The sequence below is a fragment of the Hirundo rustica genome, chromosome 7 (assembly GCF_015227805.2).
Source record: "Hirundo rustica isolate bHirRus1 chromosome 7, bHirRus1.pri.v3, whole genome shotgun sequence".
Lineage (NCBI taxonomy): Eukaryota > Metazoa > Chordata > Aves > Passeriformes > Hirundinidae > Hirundo > Hirundo rustica.
In genome coordinates this window covers 11,638,675-11,660,735 of record NC_053456.1, presented here as the reverse complement: position 1 = coordinate 11,660,735, position 22,061 = coordinate 11,638,675, and the positions used below count along the sequence as shown (strand labels likewise).

The following is a 22,061-nucleotide window of genomic DNA, read 5'->3' as shown; positions in this document are numbered from 1 at the left end:
TGCAACATTTCCATCCTTGCACAGACTGCCCTGTCAAGGGCTTTCTGCAGATGGCAGCGCTAAATATTTGGATATCCAGGGGTAGTGAGGAGCTTACAAACCCCAGGTTTGCCTCAAATGTCATTGTGTGGCCAGCCTCCCTATGCAAGGAGATGAGGTAGGATCTCTAGCACAGGGTGTGTTCCATGCCTCCTCTATGTGCAGGCACTGCCTAAAGCAGTTTGTGCCCCTTTCCACAGCAGCCCAGTTGGGATGATCCACCTTGCACAAATACATATTTAGTGCAATATTGGTGCGTGTCCACAGGAAGCTTGGGAACTTCACACACTGTGTATGCCAAGAAGAGAAGATTGTCCCAATACGTGCTTAAACTCCTCTCTTGTGGATGAAGGTGGTGGGGCAGGACAGAGAAGGGTGGCAAGCAGTCGTGCCTGCTCTGGGTGGCTGTGAGTGACAGAGTGTCTCTCTTTTCCTTCCCAGGCCTCCTCCTCTGAGCGGCAGCCCCGTCATCTCCGACATCTCCCTCATCCGCCTGTCTCCGCACCCTGCCGGGCCCGGCGAGTCGCCCTTCAGCCCACCACACCCCTACGTGGCACCCCACATGGAGCACTACCTGCGCTCTGTGCACAGCAGCCCCACGCTCTCCGTCATCTCTGCTGCCAGGGGCCTCAGTCCTGCCGACGGTAAGACACTGTGCTACTGGTACTGCGGCGATTTTGTAGCTCACCAGGACTGAAATTCCCTAAAACCCGGGGATTTACAGCTGCAAAGACTCCGCAGCTGCTCTCTGAAGTGGGAGAGCTGTCTCTTTTTCTTTTTGTTGTTTTTTTTTTTTTCCCCTTTAACTACACATTTGTTTTGCATCATCGCACTGAGAAAGCAGAGCGTGAGAATAGCTATTACTGCTGGATCGTATTATAAATATTTTGCTTAAAGTACGTTCCTTTCTGCGGCGCTCTCTTTCTCTCGCAGGAGCTGCCCTGTTCTTATGTCTCTGCTGGGACTCAGCTTTCCCCAGAGAGGGTCACAGTTGTTCTGGCTGCCTGGCCTGGCTGAGACTGATGTTGCAGAGGAGACAATGCCAGCTGGGTTATCCCCTGTTGGCTTTGTGTCTGGGGTCAGCGTGGCTCCTGAATGAAGGCGAGGGGCCATACTTTCTTCCTCTTTACTCCTGAGCTGCTCTGCAGCAGCCTTCGGGAAGGCAAGGATGTGTGGGAAGTTGGTGCTGGGTGCAGGCAGAAGTGATCATGTCCTCTGAGCCCTATCAGACCCCATGTTGGGGGCCTGGGGACAAAGACATCCAACAGAGAAAGGGGAAACTGCTCAGCACTGCTTTCACTTGGCAAAGTGTAAGTCATGCTTTGCTTCAACAGAAGAGCTTCATTACAGAGTTGCAGGTTGTTGGCTTAGTGCCCAGGGAATATTTGGGGACCTGGTCTCTGCATGCCCAGCAAACCCCAACATCCCTCAGCTCCCGAGCTGCTGCAGGGGCCAGCAGCCCTTCAGCACTGCAAAGCAAAGTGCACCAGAGAGCAACAAGGCCCCTGGATTAGCATCTGGCAGCAAAAAACTATCTTGTATGGCTAAAACAACATCACTATAGTGATGGAGACATGCATATGTCTTCTTCTTCCCTCCCCCTAAAACGTCATCTGAACTCTCAGGCACCCACTAGAGAGAGGTCTTTTGGCTTGTGTGTGTGTGTGTTCTGCCCTGTCCTCTCCTTCCAAAACCAGTTTCATTGTTTGCTGTGGAAGAAAGGCATTGTGTTTTGGGTTTCTATTCTCTTCTTCTTCTATTTTTTCTTTTTTTTTTTTCCCCCCCTTGTTTAAGGTGGTGGTAAATAAGTTAATGGGGCAAGCGGGTGGGGAGGCAGGTTTGAAAAATTACAGCTGGGAGAAAGTGAGTGTAATTGGCTTTGGCAGCCAAAATGGTTTTATGCTGCCAGACACTAAACCTAGCTCTATGCATTAGACCTTGGCTTTAATTTCCTCACGCTGCTATCGGGAACTGGGCTGCATTTGTCTTTCCTTCCTAATAGGCAGGGATGTTAATGCTGACAGGGTTACTGCTGTCGGCAGCCTGGGCCCTCTCCCCCCCTCCCAGGGGTGCTGGCTGCGTCCGAACGGGAGGATTATTAGAAGGGGGAACGAGAGATTGTTTATAAATTTGCGGAAATGGAGGAATGCAGAGGCCCCAGCCTGGTCTCCTTTGTCCACAGAAGCACGCCCAAGCGCACGTCACGCGCGCCCTACACGGAGCCGTGCGGCCGGGGCTGGCGGGGGGCGCGGGGGGAGACGGGGCCACCAACGTCAGCTCTGAGGTCTAACACTGCAGTGGGAACCTTCTCCCCATGTTTCTCTCCTCGCCCGCGGCTCCAACAGTGGCCCATGAGCACCTGAAGGAACGAGGCCTCTTTGGGCTGCCCCCACCACCGCCGGGAGCCAACCCTGCTGACTACTACCACCAAATGACGCTGATGGCCGGCCACCCAAACCCCTATGGGGACCTCCTCATGCAGGGCGGGGGAGCAGCCAGCACAGCCCACCTCCATGATTACCTCAGCCCTGTTGATGGTGAGTAGCAGCTTGGGTTCTTCCTGGCATAGCTGAAATTTTGGGGTAGATGGGTGGGACTGCCCTCCAGGTGGAGGTTGCTGTATGTGGTCGCTCTGCCCCACTGGAACCTTTGCGTGCTGCACTATAATTTTTGGTTTAAAAGGTCACCTCCTTCCATAGATATATATAAAATATACATAACTTAAAATATGTACGTCCTGGTCTCTTAGGGAGGATGGCATGGCTGCAGCATGGGTAGGAGGTGGGCTGGTCCAGCAAGCTGGGCATTGCTGCTGTCCTGCTGCATTGGCCATGGGTGTCCAGAGCGTGCCTGGGGGCAAGCTTCACCTCTAGCTTGCCATCCCACGCTGTGTTTTGCTTGCTTGGTGTCTGGGGTGAAGGTGGGCCATGTCCGTGCAAAGCTGTGCTAGGCACAGTGAAATTCTCATTTTGGCTGGGACCTCTCAGGTACACAAGGAAAGAAAATATGAATGGGAGACACAGCGGAAAGAATATAATAGTACTTTGTGCAAGGAAATAAAAAAAAAGCAGGAGTATGGTATTTGTGGTAGTATTGGGTGTTATAAATCCAGAAAGCTCTTGCTCCTGGCTAAATGAAGAAGAAATAGAATGATGTTAAGCACTGTCGTGCTGAGTCACCCCTGTGGCCTGACTGCTGCCCTGGGAAGAATCTATCTGGAAGCATATATGAGGTCCAAATGATTTTTGGAGCTGTTAGAAATGTCTTTCCTTTCACTTAGTGCTACATCTTACAAAACTGGGGTTGTACAGATATTACAGAGGGCATTTTGGGGATTACTTCTGCTGCAAGAAAGAGAAATCTCAGCTCGACTTTCAGATTCAGCGTCTGTTTCCTGGAATGTCTTTGGATTTGCCTGTGGACCATTATAATTTTTGCAGTGGAGATCTGCATCGTTTCTTTGCCGCTTCAAAGTTTCTGTTGTTGAGCTTTTAAGATGAAAGACTTTGTGGTCTTGCTGCTTCATAAAGTGACTGGTTTAGAATGATAAAAGCTGTTCTGCCTGTTCACTGATGGGAGTTTACAGATATTTCTAATGGAAAAACAGTTTCTCATCAGGAGCTGCTGTGGAAGTTTTACCTGAACAGGCATTTTGTGATGCCAAATCCTAGATTAATTTGGAACCTGGATCCCAGGCTGAGAGAGAGAGCACAAGCTCCTTGATGCCATCCTTCCCTCTAACACCCAAAATATATGCCAGGCTTCTCTGTTACAAAGCAGCTGGTCAGTAAGACTGCTGTCTTCTCTCCCAAGGGTTAATGCCTGTGGTTATAGCAGATGGGTGCAAATGAGCCCTGCCAAGTTCTCCTCGGGCTCATGAACAAGACTCCTTCCTCCTTGCCTCCTTATTAGTCCATCTCTGACCAGCAGTGCCTCACTGAAGTGCCAGATAAACAACCAGTGAGGGAAGCAAACACAACTGTTTTCATGGTGGTGCAGGCTGGCTCCCAGCACACCAAGATGCTCATCCTCTGGTTTGCTGAAGATCAGTCCTTATGTGAGGTACTGACATACTCCCCTTGCAGAAGACTCTCATACTGTTTGCCTTCTCCTGAAAATAACTCTACGGTGAATCATGTATCAAAGGTCTCGGTTTCATGCAGCCAAGCTCATAATCATGATTCACTGCAGAGCCAGGGCTCACCAAACATTTATTATGATCTTTTGAAAAACTTCATTGGTGATTAACTGGAAAGCCTTTTCTGGGTCTTCACGTGTTCTGCATGAGATGGAAACTTTCAAACATTATGAGAATGTGACATGAGGCACTACTTTTTAAGAATGTGTAAAGGAGCACCAGTCCAGTACCAGTCTCTGGTCCGTGTGCCTGGGTTTATCCATCACCCAGAGAAGAGAGAGATTTCTACATTATTAAGGCAGAGAGTGAAATGGATGGCTCTGAAATGCTGGATGAGGAGACAGTGTCTCCTTCTCTTTTTAGAAAGTTATTTCAAAAATTTAAATCAGCAGGGCCTAAGTAAATAGTTGAGCAGATAATTTAATAAAGCATCCTCTTATGGTGTTTTTCTGAGACAAGAATATCAGTAGCATGCATAAACCCCCAGTGAGTCACCACCTCGCTGTATCTGTCATTCAGAGAGCCCTTTTCTTCCTGGGGAGCCCGGGAACATAGCAACTTTACAAGAATTAGTTTACTGAAAATGCAGGTAGCTCTTGTTAAACCACATGCAGCACCATCATTCATCTGTGATAACACTGGCACCTGCAAAAGGAAATAAAGAGGTAAGCATATATTAAATCTGGCCTATTCAGTGTCACATAACTTCCAAACATCTGCAGCTTGGTCCATGGGAGCTGTAGGCACTGGGTATGGTAGTTCTTCCACAGACACATACCTGCACCTTTCTGGTTCCTGTAATTAGTTTTCTTGGAGAATTTCTCACTGCCTTCATGTTTTTTGTCAGTGTTTTTGACTCCATCACATGTCTAAGGTCAAGAAAAGTAATAGGATATAAATGTCAGCTGGAGCTTGTTGGTGCCAACCGTGTGCCGGAACTGCTGGGTGTTCGCATGGTGACTGAGGTGGGCTGCCCAGAGCTGCATCCCCGCTGGGTTTTCAGCGTGCAACTAGAAGTAGTTAAAGCACTAAAGTAGACCAGATTTAAGTTTTATGTACCAGACTGCTGTGGTGTTCAGGCCAGATCCAGTGGAGACTAAACAACCCTTCAGTTAGTTCTCCTGTTCCATTTCCTCATCCAAACAGGGACTCAAAATCCAAGAGTGGAGTTTAAATCCAGGCTTAATCCCATTTTCTGGAAAGTCTGTCCTTTAAAATCAAAAGTTGAATCACTTTCCAATGTCACAACATTGCCGATGGGGTACATTTGTGACTATCTACAGGTTCTGTTCACCAGATCAAAACAATCTTTCGCATTTCTTTTTCAGAAGTAGTGCTACTTGGTGGATGATTCCATGTGATGGAGTGGTTGCACAAGAGCATCCCTGGGGCAGGAAGGACTGATGGGGATCACATTTACCCTGGAGATGGCTACCCCTTTCTAAGCATGTTTAGTACTTCCAGCTGCTTTTTCCCCTAGGCATGGGGCTTCCTGTGATTACCCTTGGCCCTTCATGAGGAGCCATTTTCCCTCAACCAGGAGTCCATTCACACTGACTCGATGCTGCTACTGCTGTACACCAGCAGATCTCAAAGTGCTGTACAAAGCAAAGCCATTTCATCACAAAGAAAAAGGAGATCAGTGAGTGGAGCAGTGGCAGCTTTAGGAACAAGATCCAAATCTTTGGAATAAGATTCTTATGGCCAGGGTGGAAATTAAAGATCATCTTTAAATCCATCACTTTGCACAGTTTTGAGAGTGTGATTGGGTTGTGCATGCTGAGTAAGGGAATGGGAAACAAACATCTTGAGTGCAAGTTAGGTCCAAGGTAGTCCCTTACGTCAGGAAGGTTATATAGATGTGTTTGTGCAACAGTTACCAGTAGCAGGGATGACCCTGCAGTATTATCATTGCATTTTGTCCAGTTCTGGAGCTAGAGGAGGGATCCCTGCCCTATTTTTTGCTGCTTGGTGACAGGTAGTCACAAATGTCTTGATTCACAATCAGCAGTTTAAATGGGAAAAGGCTTTGTTCAGCCCAGCATAGCCAGCAGGCCAGCAGCTGGCACAGTTGCCTGGGATGTGGGCAAATCATTAAGCAGGACTTTATTTCTCCAAATCAAACAGTGATTCAGCTTTACCAGCCTCTTTCAGTCAGTGTTGTTGGAGCCTTTCTCCTTGAAGGAAATGATTTAATAGCCAGCAGGGTAAGCAGCGGGGCTGGCAGTGCAGCCGGGTGGTGACTGCAGTCGGCAGGCACGTGGCCGGCAGAGGTGAGCTCAGGACTCTCGCCAGCAGGTTCATGTGGAGCAACTGCTCCATCAGGACAAAAGCAGAGAGCCAAGCCTCATGGTGACCTAGGAAGGAAGGGCTTCCCCTGGGGCTAGAGGGACAGCAGCGCTGGGTTTGCAGTCTGGATGTGCTGGATCACAGATGACTTCCCAATCAAGCCAGCTGTTGGCTACTCTGGGCAGACGGCGCGCCCTGTAGTTGCTTCCTTAAACACCCTAAAAGACCTATTTTCTTATTGTTGTTTTCTTTGTCCCAGCATAGAATGGAAACTTGCTGAAATCCCAGAAAAGGTTCAGAGAATGGGAAACAATTTCCCACCCATTTCTAGCCAGCAGTACTGTTTTCCTCCCCAGAAAAATATGTGCAGAAGAGAGAAAAAGTCCCAGAGCACCCCATAAGTGCTGTGTCTGGAATCCTGCTGCACTCTGGTTTCTGAAGAATTCAATTTACATATGCAAGTTGGGTCGACTAAACAATTACCTTGTGGATTGGGAGTAGAAGAATGCAGCCTTGTCTTTCAGTGAGGATTTGAAAGAAGCATTAGTATTCCTTTAACTGCAAAGTTGATTGGCCTGGGGAGGGAAGAAAGAAGGGTCCCAGGGCAGTGTCTTGTGCCAGAACAAATGTCCAGCATCTGCTGCAGTCTAAAAAAGAGGTGTGTTGCCTCTGCAGCAGGAGAGAGAGGAGTAAGGAACTGGTTACACAAAGAGTGTTTGTAGTTTATTGCCGCTTATTGATTATGGGACCATCCTGTGTTTTTATGAGGCCCTTGGTTTTAATTTGTTGGTGGGAGTGGGGGGTATATTTCTGTACACTTTGGATGGAGTTTTCTTGGTGAATGGTGAGGAAAAGAGGGACCGTTTTGATAACACTGTTTATCCTGGGGCATGGTGTGGGGATGCAGGGGAAGCAGTGGCTCTGGCTGGGTTTCAGTGAGGCGGGAGGGGGGCAGGCAGGGTGTGAGCCATCTGCAGCCCATGTGCCTTACAGGCTCGTCTGTTAGGGAGCAGATTCCCTTGATGAGCTGACTGTTTGGTCATCGTTGACCTGTTGTGCATTAATCTAAATCTGGGAGGAGTATCCCAGTTTCTGAGCAACTTGTGGGTGTGATAATTCATAGGCGCACCACAGGAAAGTGCCAAGGATACTCTTTCCTTCTAGCAAAGAAATTTGGACTTTCCTCTTAGCTCTAAGCTGTCTGGGAGACTGGGCTGGGACATTTGGCAGACACTGCCAATGTCACTCAAAACTCAGTCTTGAATTCCTGCTAGTTTGAAAGATTTCCTAAAGTATGTGAGTTACATTTATTCTCTAGCATGTAGACCTGAGCTTGTGACAGTCACTGTATCTGGGTATGTGTGTGAAATGGTAAGTAAAATCCAGTGCACAAGAGTTAAAGCACTCAAAAATGTATGTGGAACCGACTTTTTGTAAGATGAGGCACCAGGATCAAAGGCCTTTGGTAATTTTTTTATTGTCCTTCATGAGCTGCCATCCACAGTACTGCCACCAATGACCAGAGCTTTGAGCTCGGTACAGTACTGTAATCTTCCCTTCACCAGCTCACTTTTATCTTGTTTTGCTGCATGAGCGCATCACTTCTTTGCGGACCTGGGTGACAAAAAAGAGGTTTTTCCATATCTCAGTAGGATTCCAGGGGAAAAAAAATTAAGATGGGGAAGATTTCCATCTGAGATAGAGCGGGGAAAAAAATGAAGGTAAGAAATATTTCCGTCTGAGGAAGAGAGGCACAGAGAAATTGATTTTAAAACCTGAAATATTGGTAGAGAAGTGGAATGAATTTTTAAATTATTTCCTACATTTATTTCAATGTGTGACTGTTTCAAATTCATGTTAACCTGTGATGACTTTAGGTTTCTACACACAACTTTCAGAACAACAGAAAAAAATGCCTTTTTTTTTTTTTTTTCCCCTTATAAGAGTGTTGAAGTTTGGGAACTTCCCCTGACATATTTTCCAAACATCAAAGAATTCTTTAAACTAATCCTGTTCATTTTGAGAAGTCAGCATTTTTGAAAGGGGAGAGTAGAGAAGAGTGTTAGTGATAAATGTTCCCAAAACCTTCCATCTGTGTGTCTGAAAAAAGGATCCCACCTCTAGTTACTTCTCTGGGCACAGTCCCTGCTGAGCAGTTGTGTGCGGTTTTTCTTTTGGAGCAACACTGGACCTCAGGCAGCGGAGGACTTTGCTTATGTGCCCCAGTGGCTGTCAGTCAGCCTGTGTTGAACACCTTGCTGTGTACAGCTCCACAAATGCTGACTTCTGCTGCTGCTGCCTGGTACCCTTTAACGTTCATGTTCCCTGTCCTCAGATAGGAAATTCAGGTCGGGCCAACTTTATTATTTAGAACAATCCCAGTGTTATTAATCTGCTTTTGAATAATAATTTTGAAAATAGTCTCTCTTCCTAAATGCACTAGTGAGCATTTATTCATGTGCCTAAACTCCTTTTCTGTTTCCCAGATGTTTCTCTACCCAGGCACCTTGGGCAGGCTGTTCATCCATAGCATGATTTTAGGTCACAGCTTTTTGTGGAAACCTGCAAGACCTAAGAGGCTTTTGTATAAAGTGTGAACCCAACCTATTGGATCTGCTATCAAACATTTCAGATAGCCCACAGTACTTGCAGGATCTAAATTAGAGTGGACACCAACACAATGCATATTACTGGTTTTGGGCTGGAGAATGCTCAGGCAAGTTTGATAATCTGACAGCTTCCTGCAGAGTTTTACATGGGGAGAAAACAACATACCTGTGTGCAGCAGGGAGGAGTGCCCATGTTGTCTGCACTGCTAAAACCGAGGTTTCTGTTGGACATCAGGTCTTCTTCCCTCTGCAAATTAATGGGAACCAATGGCTGATCCAGCATTGTGGGCATAAATCATGTGAAGGAACAGCGAGAAATGAGTACAAGGCCTTTCTTTCTATTTAGTAATTTATCAAGGGAAGTGGCACATTAATAAACAGATCTCCCTTGAGATGTGGGAGTAACAGAGATAAATATGACTGTCAAATCTGGCCTGCTTCCTTCTGTTAGAGAAGGAGGAGACTGTGGGAATGCAAATGCAGGAAACAATATCTATATCTGGAAAGATGCATATTATTTGTAGGACAGAAACCCTGACAACTCATCTGAGATGGGGCCCCATCGCTCTTGGTGCAGTACATACAGAATAAAATACAAGCCCTGTCTAAAGGAGCTCATCTAAATAGATGACACTGGGAAATGGGGACACAGAAAGAAGCAGAAACTTGCTCAAGGAGGTGTGGCTGAGGAGGACAGGGAAGAGCATCCAGGTCTTTCCAGGTTGTGGTGCATGTATTGAATGAATTCCTTACGGCCAGAGGACCATTATGATCTAGGCCCAAGTAACCTTCATGTTGTTTGGTCCAGAGCTCTGGCAGGGCTCACATTTCAGGAACCAGATGTGAAGTTTGGGAATTCTTTGTTTCAGCCTTTTGGGCCAGCCTTTTTAAGTGGAGTTCATTTGCTCAATTTGATTTTGTCCACAGCCCCTCTACAAAGTGGTTGCATCTTTTCTAGCTTCCAAGGATGTGTCACACAGGGCTAGAGTCTTCCAGCTGGAAGCATTTGTGAAGTTTGAGGCTAGTCCCTCCAAATTGTGGGATAGCTTTAACACTCACAAGGTGGTTTTTATAGACTGCTGCCCTTTCTGTTTGCTTGCCTGATCTTTGAGTCATGTTTTCTGGAATCTCTCTGCCCTGTGAGGCTGCACAGTGTAGTTATACAAAATATTGTAACAGTTGAACATATATGCACCAATCTGATTTTTAAGAGAAATCCCCAGTATTGTCAGTTTTTCAGTAAAGACATTGCATCTAGCAACTCTTGAAGCTGCTTAGGCATAGAACAAAAGTCACAAGAGTGCTTGGTTCAAGTATCAACTTAGCCTTAGATTTCCAGTGGGATGCTGGGCAGGTCATTTATCTCGAGGGTCATTATGGGGACCAAGAGGATGGTGTAGTAAACCCCATTGATTACACAGCACCCAGGCCTGGTAATGGCAGAGCCACTTTAGTGCATGGGCGAGTTATATGAAGACTGGAACGCTGCAACCAGCCACTGGTCTTAGGGAAATGCTGACACAGACTGCTGTGAGCCAGCACAAATCGAGGAATTGTTTGATCACACCAGCAGGATAGATCTTAACTCCTTCTACATCCCTTTCACCCTCTCACATATCAGCACTGTCATCAGGATGGAAAGTTCATGCTCTTCAAAGAGTGCCAGGCTTGGTGATACGCGACCAAAATCAGTGCCTTCATCCAGCTCAGAGGAAAATGGTTCTTATTGGCTGTCTGGGCAGTTCATTGGTCTATTCACCATGTTTAATAGGATATACCCATAGGATGCTTTCTGGGGAGACCACCACTGGAAAGGTCACTTGGTGATACATTGCCGTGCTCATCAAGGGAAGGAACTGGAGCAGTTGAGCCCTCCTGCACCCCTGGGTGGATGGCAGGGATTACCAGCCAGGACTCATTGCCAAGTGCTGTATTTTACCCTCAGATTTTTATTTCTTTTTAAATACACAGTCCAAACACTGCTTGCTTTGGAGGAATGAGTCATTCCAGGCAGGGTTTGGATCTGGTACCCTGATACTGAGGAAAGTTGTGGTATGGCCCATCTGCAACTCCCATCCATGCCACCCCAGAGATCTGCAGGTGGGTCAGGCCTGGGCAGAGTTTCCTTCGGGTGAAGTCAGTCGTTCCAGTTAGCAGTGCTGAAACACTGAGGGATGCCAAACTTTTACAGTAGTAACCCATCATGTATTGCAGATCCATAAATGGGCCTGGCAGGGTTGGAGATTACTTCATGCTTGAATGATTGACAATTGCTAATAGGGTCCAGGCACTGGCAGGTCCCCTTGGAGGGGTAGAGCTTGAACTTTGTGCCTGAGCTGCCAAATTGGTTTTCTTAAAACTCTTAATTTACTTTCAGGGTTTCTGAAGCCTCGCCTCCTTCATTAATTGGATGGTCAGCATTGTGTTCATGCTCGTTTGGTTTCCGTTCCCCCCGCACACAAGCACACACTCAGATTTGCAATGGTCGCCCCAGCTTGGATGTGCGGCTCCCCCGGCCCGCTGCTCCTGACACTGAGTCAACGGGCATGGCTGCACTCGTAGAAACCTTGCAGGGCCTTCTCCCTTTTAAGTTAATTTAGTGCCTATGAAAGGGGGTGATGGACAGGACTCTGTGTCCCCTGAGGACAGCAAAGCAAGCGGGTGCTCATGCACTGCCTGACCCCTGTCATTCAGCGCCCAGAAGAGAAGAAACCTCCCATCAAAGGCCAGTTGGTCCCTGCTCTGCTCCTGGGTCCTGAACATCCCACAGCAGTCACGAATGCAGCAGTTCTCAGCACTTCCATCCCGCCTGCAGGAAGGGAGCAGCCCACTGGTCTTGTCTGACAAAGTCTCTCTTTCCTGCAGTGTCCCGGTTTTCGAGCCCGCGGGTGACTCCAAGATTAAGCCGGAAACGAGCCCTGTCTATCTCTCCGCTCTCGGATGCCAGCATTGATCTCCAGACAATGATCAGGACCTCCCCAAACTCTCTTGTGGCATATATCAACAACTCCAGAAGCAGTTCAGCAGCGAGTGGCTCCTACGGCCATTTATCTGCCGGGACAATCAGGTAAAGCTCTGGGATCGACTCCATTCAGCTGAGGAACCGTCCGCACAAAAGAAAGGATGATCTTCCAGCAAGGGAGAGCTCCCCTTCCTTGCAGCCTCTGCTTTTGTGCATCAGGGCTATGTAGCATAGTAAATCAAAGCCCCCATCTGGTTTTGCATGTGGAAGGGCATTTAGTGGTATTTGGGGTGGGGTTTTTTTTGGCTGGATTAGGGTTATTGGCTACCATGTTTCCAGTAATTACAGTATGATCATGCCTCCCTGCAAGCAGAAACAGATAATAAATTAATCTTAAAAAATGCTCATTGTGAGCAGTTTGACTGGTTAAGAAACACTCTGATTTAAGAGATTGCCCCAAAGTACTCTCCAAATTATTGGCCCACATTCTTAGAAAAAATGTTGCCTGGGTGGATAGAAGAGCCTAATTCTAGAAGTGTACTTAAACCAAATTTAAACTCTTGAGTAAAGTTTTGTTCAAATCTTAATTAAAAAGCACTTACATTAGGCAGCTGATTGTTGTCAGTCCCTACTGTGATTACTTCACCCAAGTTTCACAATGTTATTATTCTTTTTATTACTTAACTATTAAAAATGTTTGATCTAATTAACACTGATGTTGCAAAGCAAAGGGTTACAAAGATAATGCATGCTTAAAATTTGTGGGGGCAAACAGTGATGTTGTTATTAGTAAGTGTAGCATTAATTAGGTAAGTTACTTTATCCAGCAGCATAATTTAGAAATTGACTGTAAAGTCAAAAATCAGGCTGATATAAACAAATTGCAGCTTCTTATCTGGTAGTCATATTTTTTCTAGTCTTTTTACCTGTTGTCATTTGCTGCACAATATCTGTAGCACCTCAACTTATACTCAGATATTAGAGTAATATCTGGTATTTTTAACAAATCAGTAGAGTCCAGGGACTGACCTAATGGTCAACCTTCAGCCTCCAAGGGAATAATCAACTAATAATAAAGAATTTGAAACCCTTCTCGATGTTCTAAAAATATATCCTAAATGTCAGGATTTGTAAAATGGGTAACATATATAGAAGCATAACTGCCAGAAATTTGGCATGAAAAGATTTTTTGTTATTATTTTAGCAGCATCTTAGGGGCAGGAATGAAATACTCTCCAAAAGCAAAATTGGTCATTAAGCATGTTTCTAATTATGGCCCTATTCCCTGAGCACTCACATCTTCGGCAGTTTTAGTGGGGTGTGAAGAAAATACTTCTTGAATGTAGCAAATAATCAGTTTTTGGGCTGAGTGTCTATGGTTTGTGCATCACACATCTGGAGTTACCACAGAGCATCTCCTGTGCTTCTCTCTCTGCACAGCAGACTTGCCCCTGGTGGTGAACCCCTTTTTTCCAAAAGCGGAGCTTTGTTTTTACTGCTCTCCACTGCTGCACCTTGTCTTGGACCTGTTGCCCCACTTACTGCCCAAGCAGCCAGGGGCAAGCAGTGTTTCTGGTCACTGCTGACCTAGATTGGAGATGGACCAGTGACCTACATAGGAAGGGTGACATGCTTCAGCAGTCCCCTGAGCCAGCACTCCCCTCACCTGAGTGCAGAGTAAATTGCATGGTTTTGGACTATGTTAAATGGGTACTTTTTCATCCCTGCTGTAAACTGTGCCAGGTGAGCCAGGTGATGCTTATTTTTCATATCCTGGTTAGCGTAACCTCAAAGCTGCAAGTTTGCAAAAGAGGTCTGCTTGGGAAAACCAGGGAGCCCTAGGGGCTGCAAAGCCAGATGTGCCCAAGTCCCATCCTTTTCTGCACTCCCAAGGGCTTTTTTGTTTGTGTTTTTTTTTTTTTAACATAGGAAGCAAAGAAAGCACAATCAGTCTAATTCTTGGGTCAAAACGATTCACAAGTTTGCTAAAGCCCATGCCAGTCAAATCATGACTTTGCAGTAAAGCAGGCAGTCAGGCTTATCCTGGCATTGAAGGCGTCTATCTGGGCGTTGCAGCCTGGCTCCTGGAGCCTCCAAGATGCCAAACTTGAATCAGTGACTGGTTAATATGATAAATATTGTTTAAAATAACTCCTCATAATTTCTCTTTCTGTTGTTGCTGCAGTCCAGCATTCAGCTTCCCCCACCCGCTTAACCCCGTGACATACCAGCAGATCCTGACCCAGCAAAGAGGCCTGAGCTCAGCCTTTGGACACACTCCTCCCCTGATCCAGCCATCTCCAACCTTCCCCCCACGGCAGCACATGGCAGTCATCTCTGTGAACCCATCACCAGCCCAGAGCAGCAGTAACAGCAACTGCATCTCTGACTCTAGCCAGGTAGGGACAGCCACTGTACGGCACATGTGGAAATGGAGGCACATTTTCTGTGGGAAGTGGGCTTCCCTTCATGGTGGCTGTGGAAGTTTTAACAATTCTCTTTTTCACTCACACTGTCCCTTTACACTGCTTTGTCTTTTTCCTGGCCAGTGTTTCTGAGTAAGTCACAAATTTTGTGCCCATCTCCCTTCCTTGCACCTACCCATGCAGAAACCAAACCAGTACTGAACGCAATATACTAGGTCATCCCAGGCAGGAAATACCTGTGAGCACACAAGTACATATATGTGTGCACAAGCCCTCCGTATGCACTGTGTTAATGAATATGCCTAGCACATTGTTAATAATTTTTCTTTTCCACTTACATTCCTTCAGTGTCTAAATTGCAGTTGCTTTTCTCCCAAAAGACTTATTTCACCATATGTCACACCCGTTTCAAATTGTTGTTGTATCATACTGAACTTCTAAGACTGGTTTATTGTTTTAGGGTTTCTCATAGCTGCTGCACTGCAAACTCTGTTTGTTATTGCAGGTTATTTGATTGATTGGTTTTGTTTTCTCCTTACAAACTGGCTACCAAAAAAATGTGGCTAGAAGGACTTCTGCCTCTGTTTAATAATTTGCAAGACCAATCTTGAGCAATTAGCGAGAGTATTTAAAATGCTAATGTTCCAATTTTATGCACATACAATGGGATGATTTTTCTCCTGAAGTTGTTCTTATTTTTTGGAGTTTAACAAATTACACACATAGTCTTTCATGGACACAGCATGCCAAAACCCTCACATATAACCAGAGCCCCTTGCTTCCCCCAGGAATGCTTTTTCTCAGCAAATCATTTTGTCACATTGAGAAATAAAACTGTGGCTTGGATGGGGGTTGTATAAGGCTTTGATGGCTATGCCATGGACTGGAATGCCCTGAAACAGAGCAGCAGTGGTGAGGCCAAACTCGCTGGTGAGCCTGCAGAAGCAGGGGCTGCTCTTGGTTCTTTTTCCCTCCCTCCCATCCCTCTGCCTTGCACAAACCCACATGGGCTGGTTTTCATATGAACCCCAGGCCAGCCCTGCTGCCCCCTGCCACTCCTGAAGCTCAACCTTGACTGATTTATAGTTAATTTTTGATGAGGAAGTGGGCTGCTGTCCGTCTGTCATCCCAAACCCTGGTGCCATTTCTTGCCTGGTTTTCCTTCCTAGAGCAAGCAGAGCAGTGAGTCAGCCGTCAGCAGCACCGTCAATCCAGTGATTAACAAACGAAGCAAAGTCAAGACTGAAGTTGAGGGCTTGCCCCCAGTGTCCCCAAACACACAGGTAACCTCCCTGCTGCGAGCCACGGTGTGGGATTGAGGTGGCGAGCTGTTGGGTCTCATCTTTGGGAATGATCCTCTTGGCATCTTCTGTTGCAGCTGGGAGCAAGGCAGCAAAATCTACCCAGCAGGCGGGTTTCTCTTGGACCACAAAGCCCAGGAAGGGATGGGGCAGAAATGCAGTGACTGAGTGAAGGATTCCATGGGCACTTGGGATTCGGCTTGCTGTTGCTGTGCTTGGATAGGAAAAAAAGGAGAGAGCAAATATATCAAGTGTAATAACGTAAAAATGATGTCTTAGCTTTCTGTGCTGCAAAGCAAGCAGCATTAGTGTCTCAGAGCAAACGTAGACTATGAGGGAAGCTTGCATGTAGGTAGAAAGCTTGCAAAAAACGGACGACTTCTTGATTCAACAAGGAATTACTTCTAGAAACATCCTTTACACTGGTGACACAACATTTGACACTAAGAAGGGCCCAGAGGCCTTTGCTTTCTTTCTGGAGCTCTGTGATTGCAAACTGTTTAATGGCTGACAGTATCCATCTGACCGTCCTTTATCACAACTGTAAACTATCAGGAGTGCTCAGGGCACTTCATTTTCATGAAATATTAGGCCATGTTATTGTCAAGCGAATGGAAGAGTTGATGACAAATTTCTCCTTCTGCCCTGGTTCAGGAGCAGGTCTCAGCATGATGCATGGGGACAGCAACGTGTGCAGTCATCAGGGGGCTGGTAAAATTGATGAAGATAGCATATCAGGGAAAGATAAACATGCTGTAGTCAGCACGATTAGGGCATAGAGGCACCTCTCTGGAGCTTTGAGTTTAGGAGTGCATCTACACACTGCTGCAAAATCACATGCCCTGAAAAACCACTCTGGCCACCGCCTGGGCTAATAGGACAATGTGTTTATTTCACGCAGCAAATGAAAAAGTATTTGAAAGCCATCAGTTGCTTTCTTAAAGCACGTGTTACTGGAGGAGCTGTGGGACAGACAGCTGCTCACACGCTGCTCCATGCGAAGCCATGTGCACCCAGCTCGGGAGGGCTTGGATTGCACCAGCCTGGCTCACCCCTGCAGCCCTGCTCCAGGGGTTTCATCCACTGGGTCTTAAAAACACTGAAATTGGCACTGAATGGAGTGGGGGAGTAGTTTAAAGTGGTGCAATGAGATTTGATTAGAGTAGCAAGGTGAAATTAGGAGTAGGAAAATGCACGCTGATCATCTAATAGTTCCTAATGAGGCAGTATGTGAAGTAATTCCCCAAGGGAAATGTAGGTTCCACATCAGTATTGACTGGGAAATTACTAGAAGGTACCATGTAAAAGACAGCCCATTCTTGGCAAGGAGAACAGATTAAAAAACTGAATGTAGCAGATGTCTCCTTTGGTCTAAGCAAGAAGAATTAATTAAATTTAGAAATTCCTTTTCTGCAGGAGATTGTGCTGAAAAGTTATGTTACAGTCAGTTAGTAATTGACTGATCCATTTTTTGCTGACTATGAAGTTCATCTATCCCCAAAAATGTGTATGTTTTGTTTTGGAAATGCTGCATTTGAAACACCTCATGCAAGTTGTGGTTTGGCTGTTCGCAGTCCTTGGCCAGACAGTATATCCCATGATGGTTTGTGCTGTAAAAAATGCAATCAGACAAGATTTGTGGGACACAGTGAAGTACCAGGCATGGGGGACCTGAGTTACTGAACTTCTGCAGTGCCACAAGAAAGCTCCAGTACAGATTCAGACTAGCATTGAACTAGCTAGAAATGAAACAAGGCAATCCTTTTCTACAAATTAAATTGTTACAATTCCATTTTTCCAACAGAAAGTATAAAAATTTTGGCAAAATAAGATTTTTAGTATAAAATTACAGTTGTCCAGGGACCGTACTTTGCACAGAGACAAACATTCCAGAAGAAAAAAGATGTTTACTGCTCAGCCAAATAGGAATTGCAGGAAAAAGAAGCTGCAATTTTTATTTTTTTTTTAACTTTCTCAGACTATTGCTCTGGGCTCTAGTATAGTTTGACTCTCCAGAAGTCTTTCTGTAAATTACTACAGTTTCCTGTCCCAAGAGACACCTTGTAATGTCTTTTTTTTTTTTTTTTTTTTTTTTTTTTTTAAATAAGAGCTAATTAAAACAAATGTCTTCCTCTGCATATCTAAACTTTTGAATAGAAAAGTCACTGCTGGCATGCATGTCATGAGCTAGTTAATGAAAATTGCTGAACTTTGGTACAGCGCGTCTCGCTTTCCAAGCCATATAATGCCATTAAGTCATTAATCATTGCAGCTCCCCAGCAGGCATTGGGAAGGTGTTGGTGGAGAAGGAGATGGCAGCCAGATAGGTCTGTTTGGGCAGGCCAGAGACAGTTTGAGTTTGTGTCTACACACAACTGGGTCCAACTGGAGCATCAGATAGTGAGGACCAGCATCTGCTGTGGTCAGTCACCCCAGATGCTACTGTCTGAAGGTGTCCTGCAAGCAGGATGCTTTGTGCTAGGCAACAGTAGGAAAGTGAGGAAAGGGAATGAAGGGGGTCAAAAGTTCCAGGGTTTTCTCTTGCTGGATTCCCAAGCCAATGCTGGGTGCTGATGGCCTTGTCTGTAGTGCAGGTGGCTGATGCCTACAGAGCTGACAGTCGTCCTTACTCGGATTTGTTCCAATTATGTTGTATGTTGCGCTATTGTGTAGTTGCCCATGTTTTAATCCTAGCAGCCATAACAAAAGTCTCCTGTGCTTCATTTAGCACTGAGGAGCTGGCTAGACAGAGAAGTTAAGGAGAGAGCTCAGAGTGTCCCAGCATTAAAGTAACTCATTTATGAGTCCAGAGTCCCAGGAGCTCTGTTCTGCAACCTATTCTTACTGGGTCTTGCTCAAGCTTTTCAAATTCCCCTCTCAGACAAGTGCTTTGAGAGCTCACCACTTTGTCTCAGTGGAGCATCCTGCAGGCATAAATCTTTGGGTTAGGCATAATTTTCTCCTCTACTAAGAGGTGCAGAAAACAGGAACCCCCTGCCCAGCCCACGTCAAGTGAGTGTGGGCTCTGGGCTCTGACTGCTCTGGGATTTCTTTATGCTCATGTTTCTCCATTCTGCCCAGATCAGTTGTTTTGCTCCAGCAAAGACCACAACCAAAGGTCAGAAGCCAGCTCTTTCCTTTCTTCATTTTTTCCTGGGACTGCCCACATCCCAGCTGAATCCAAGCACTGCTTCAGCAGTGGCTTTGGGGTGTTTCGTGTCTTGTCATCAACTCTGATCTGCTTCTGCCAAAACCCTGCAGCTCTTTATTTCACAGTAATAGTGGATGTTATGTAGCCACAACGAGCACGGTTTTGTGATCAGTTGATACTTGCCCTATAATCTATGAGTGATGGAGGAATTCAGATAAAAGAAGTTCACCTTATACAATGCACCGTTATGTGTTGCAGGAGCATCTGACAGACCTGAAAGAAGATCTTGATAAGGATGAATGTAAACAGGAGCCTGAGGTTATTTATGAGACTAACTGTCACTGGGAAGGGTGCACAAAGGAATATGACACTCAGGAGCAGCTCGTCCATGTGAGTAATGGTTGGGAGGAAACCCCAGCGATAAATTTGGGTTTCTGTGCACTTGTCCTCATTTTTTATCACTAGCTGCTGTACAGCCAGAGCTCATCCTGGGAGCTACTAAAGGTGCAAATCAGAGATACGGTGTGTAAACACTGCCAAAGCAGGTCGCTGCTCCCCGAGGAGTTCAGCTGAAAGAAGCCTCTCATAGATTATGTGATACTGCTCCCTTCTCAGCTGCTGAGGCTGCACTTTCAGTCTCCCTTGTGCATGGCCCAATGATGGAAGGCTCAGTGCAGAAGACTGGATCAGAAAAGGGGCTGAGCCCTTCTCTCTTCACTGGCCATGTTCACTGAGCCTTTCCACAGAGCTACACGAGCTGTGGGTCAGGGATCATCCGTGCTGTCCCCAGCCCAGGATCAGGCTGAGAAAGACCTTTATGCTGTTGTTAATGAGCTGTGGAGCTGTATCACTTAGAGGCTGTTGACCTGCTCAGCTCGTCCCTCCCACAGAAGCAGAGCACTTTCAGAGTTTGGAGACATGTTCCAGTGTCTGAAATATAGAAAGTGGGTTGATTTTCTAAAACTTGGGAAACAGGGCTTCCATAATCACAGTGATATTCCCAAACCAGTGTCAAAACTGCTCTCTGAAGGATCCCCAAACCAAGTCATTAATCAGATTTTCAGTTCTAATTAAATCCAAGAACCTTTTGTATGCTTTGTTTCATCTGGGTATCTACCATTTGGTTTCCTTTGGCTTCTCGGGTCAACAAATCCCTCATACTCAGGAAAGTGCCTGTGAAATCAGACGTGGTCTGTGTCTAAGCCCTATCTTCCTCCGAGCCCAACACTCTGTCAGTCCTTATTTTGGATCTGTGGTGCGAGTCCCATTTCTTTGAAGCCCGCCCATATCTGCTGCGAATTCACCAGCCCAGCAACCCTGATGCTTGCAGCAGAGTTTCAGATTAAACACATTTTGCAACAGGAGTTGCTACCTTCTCCTTTTCCTTCAGCCTTTTTCTGCTTGTCTCAACCGGGCTTCCAGCTTGCTGGGGGCCCCCCATGTGCAACTCACATGTAGCCCCTTCCTGAAGGCTTGTGTCTGCTTTCACCACTTTTTATATATCTTCATTTTAGATGTGCCCCCAAATAGGCATCAGTCACCATTTTCCCATGTTCTGCACACAAACATTGTCCAGAGGGACTACACTCTAAATTATAGTTTTGGGCACATGCTCTTCTTCCATCTAAGGCTAGTGCCTGCCCACCTCTGCCAGAAGCCACTGCTTCAGTGCATCAAGTCCTTGAGTACAGACAGATTTGGAAACGGTTTTCAAGGCCACAGTTGAGTGATAAGGTGCTTAATGGGTTGCACATTGCATGGGGCGTTGCTTTTTTGGGGATAACCACAGCATGCCTGTCAGATGGGCTGGGCTCACATTTGTCCAGCAGTCTTTGTGTGTTTCCCTCTTAGATATAAGAAAAACTTACTCTATCCAGAGCAAAGTGCAAAGCACCGGGCTCAGTGCAATTAATTTATTTCCGGGGGAAAAAAAAAAACAACCCAACAACAACAAAAAATCCAACAAAGTAAAACATTTGATGAAATATCTCAAGATTTTCCTAAATTTGGAAGGTTACAAAAATTGAGTCTTCTGTACTCTGATTACTAGCAACATGAGGTTGTGGATTTGGGATGCCCAAAATAAGCATGCAAATGAAATTCAGCTGTTGTGGGCCAGCTTCTGAGAAGGTGCCATCTCACCACACGTGGAAAAACTCTAGTTTGTGTGCAGAGGAAAGCACCTGGGTGGGTGAGCAAGGTCTGTTCCCCATACTGTGTGCTTGTGGAAGAAGTCCATGTCAACAGGGAGCAGCAGGAGTAATGACATATTTTTGCAAGCACCACTGTTGCTCCCAACCTCAAAGGTCACATTCAGTTTGAGAGAAGCCCAAGCAAAGCCTTCAGCCAGGTCGGGGCAGAGGAGCTGTAGCTGAAGTGGGGTGAGCTGTGCAACTCCTCCTACACCATGTGATGGGAAGCAGATGTTGCCCTGAAAGGGAGTGAATAGTTCTGAATGGGGGCTACAGTTCCCCTTCCATAAATGTTCTTCCTCTGGCTCAAACAAAACCAAAACAGTAAGCCTGTGCTCTCCCACACCCCCAGCATTGCTGTGTGTACTCTTGGTTGCAAGTTAGACTCCCACACAAACAGAGCCTGGAGACGTATCTCCCAGTCTGGTCTGGACATGGTTTAGCACATCCATGGGTCTCTGGGGAGGTTCATCAGATTTCCACCATCTGAGGCTAAAATCTCACAATGATGCCATGTTGTGAAACCAGAACTGTAGACAGCAGAACTCTAAACCCCTATGAAACCTCTCCCAAACCCCAGCTCTGCCAGCTCTCCCAACACACAGCTTTTATGTGTGTTAACGTGTGGTGCCCAAAAGACCAGCTGAGCCCTGCACACCTCCTCTTGTCCCTGGGACCCTGACCCCAGGATTGGACTGCAGCGCACAGAATGCTGAGACTGGATTCAGATGGGACTGTGAAGGCTGATAAATCTGTATTAATGTACTTCTGTGTCCTCGTGGTGCCTCACTGTCCCAAGAGAGTCTCATCCCTAGCTGCAACATGTGTGCCTGGCCTTGGCTGGGGGACGAAGGCGGGGGCTGGAAAAAATCTCAGCACAAAAAAAGCCAAAACGCAAAACCAAAGTGGTTTATTTTAGGATTTCCTGTCAGTGAATGTCTTCTGAAAACACAG

At 46.1% G+C, this 22,061-nt stretch overlaps 1 protein-coding gene across 5 annotated transcripts in view; it reads left to right on the top strand.

The window, feature by feature from the left end:
• Positions 1-22,061, top strand: part of GLI2 (GLI family zinc finger 2) — a 188,922-nt gene that overhangs the window by 147,157 nt on the left and 19,704 nt on the right. For all 5 annotated transcript variants that reach the window (XM_058421370.1, XM_040070008.2, XM_040070007.2 and 2 more), the window contains 6 exons: positions 481-683; positions 2,385-2,576; positions 11,941-12,142; positions 14,223-14,436; positions 15,633-15,746; positions 19,174-19,305. In XM_058421370.1, the coding sequence (XP_058277353.1) occupies positions 481-683; positions 2,385-2,576; positions 11,941-12,142; positions 14,223-14,436; positions 15,633-15,746; positions 19,174-19,305 (1,057 nt within the window). The remainder of the gene's footprint in view (positions 1-480; positions 684-2,384; positions 2,577-11,940; positions 12,143-14,222; positions 14,437-15,632; positions 15,747-19,173; positions 19,306-22,061) is intronic.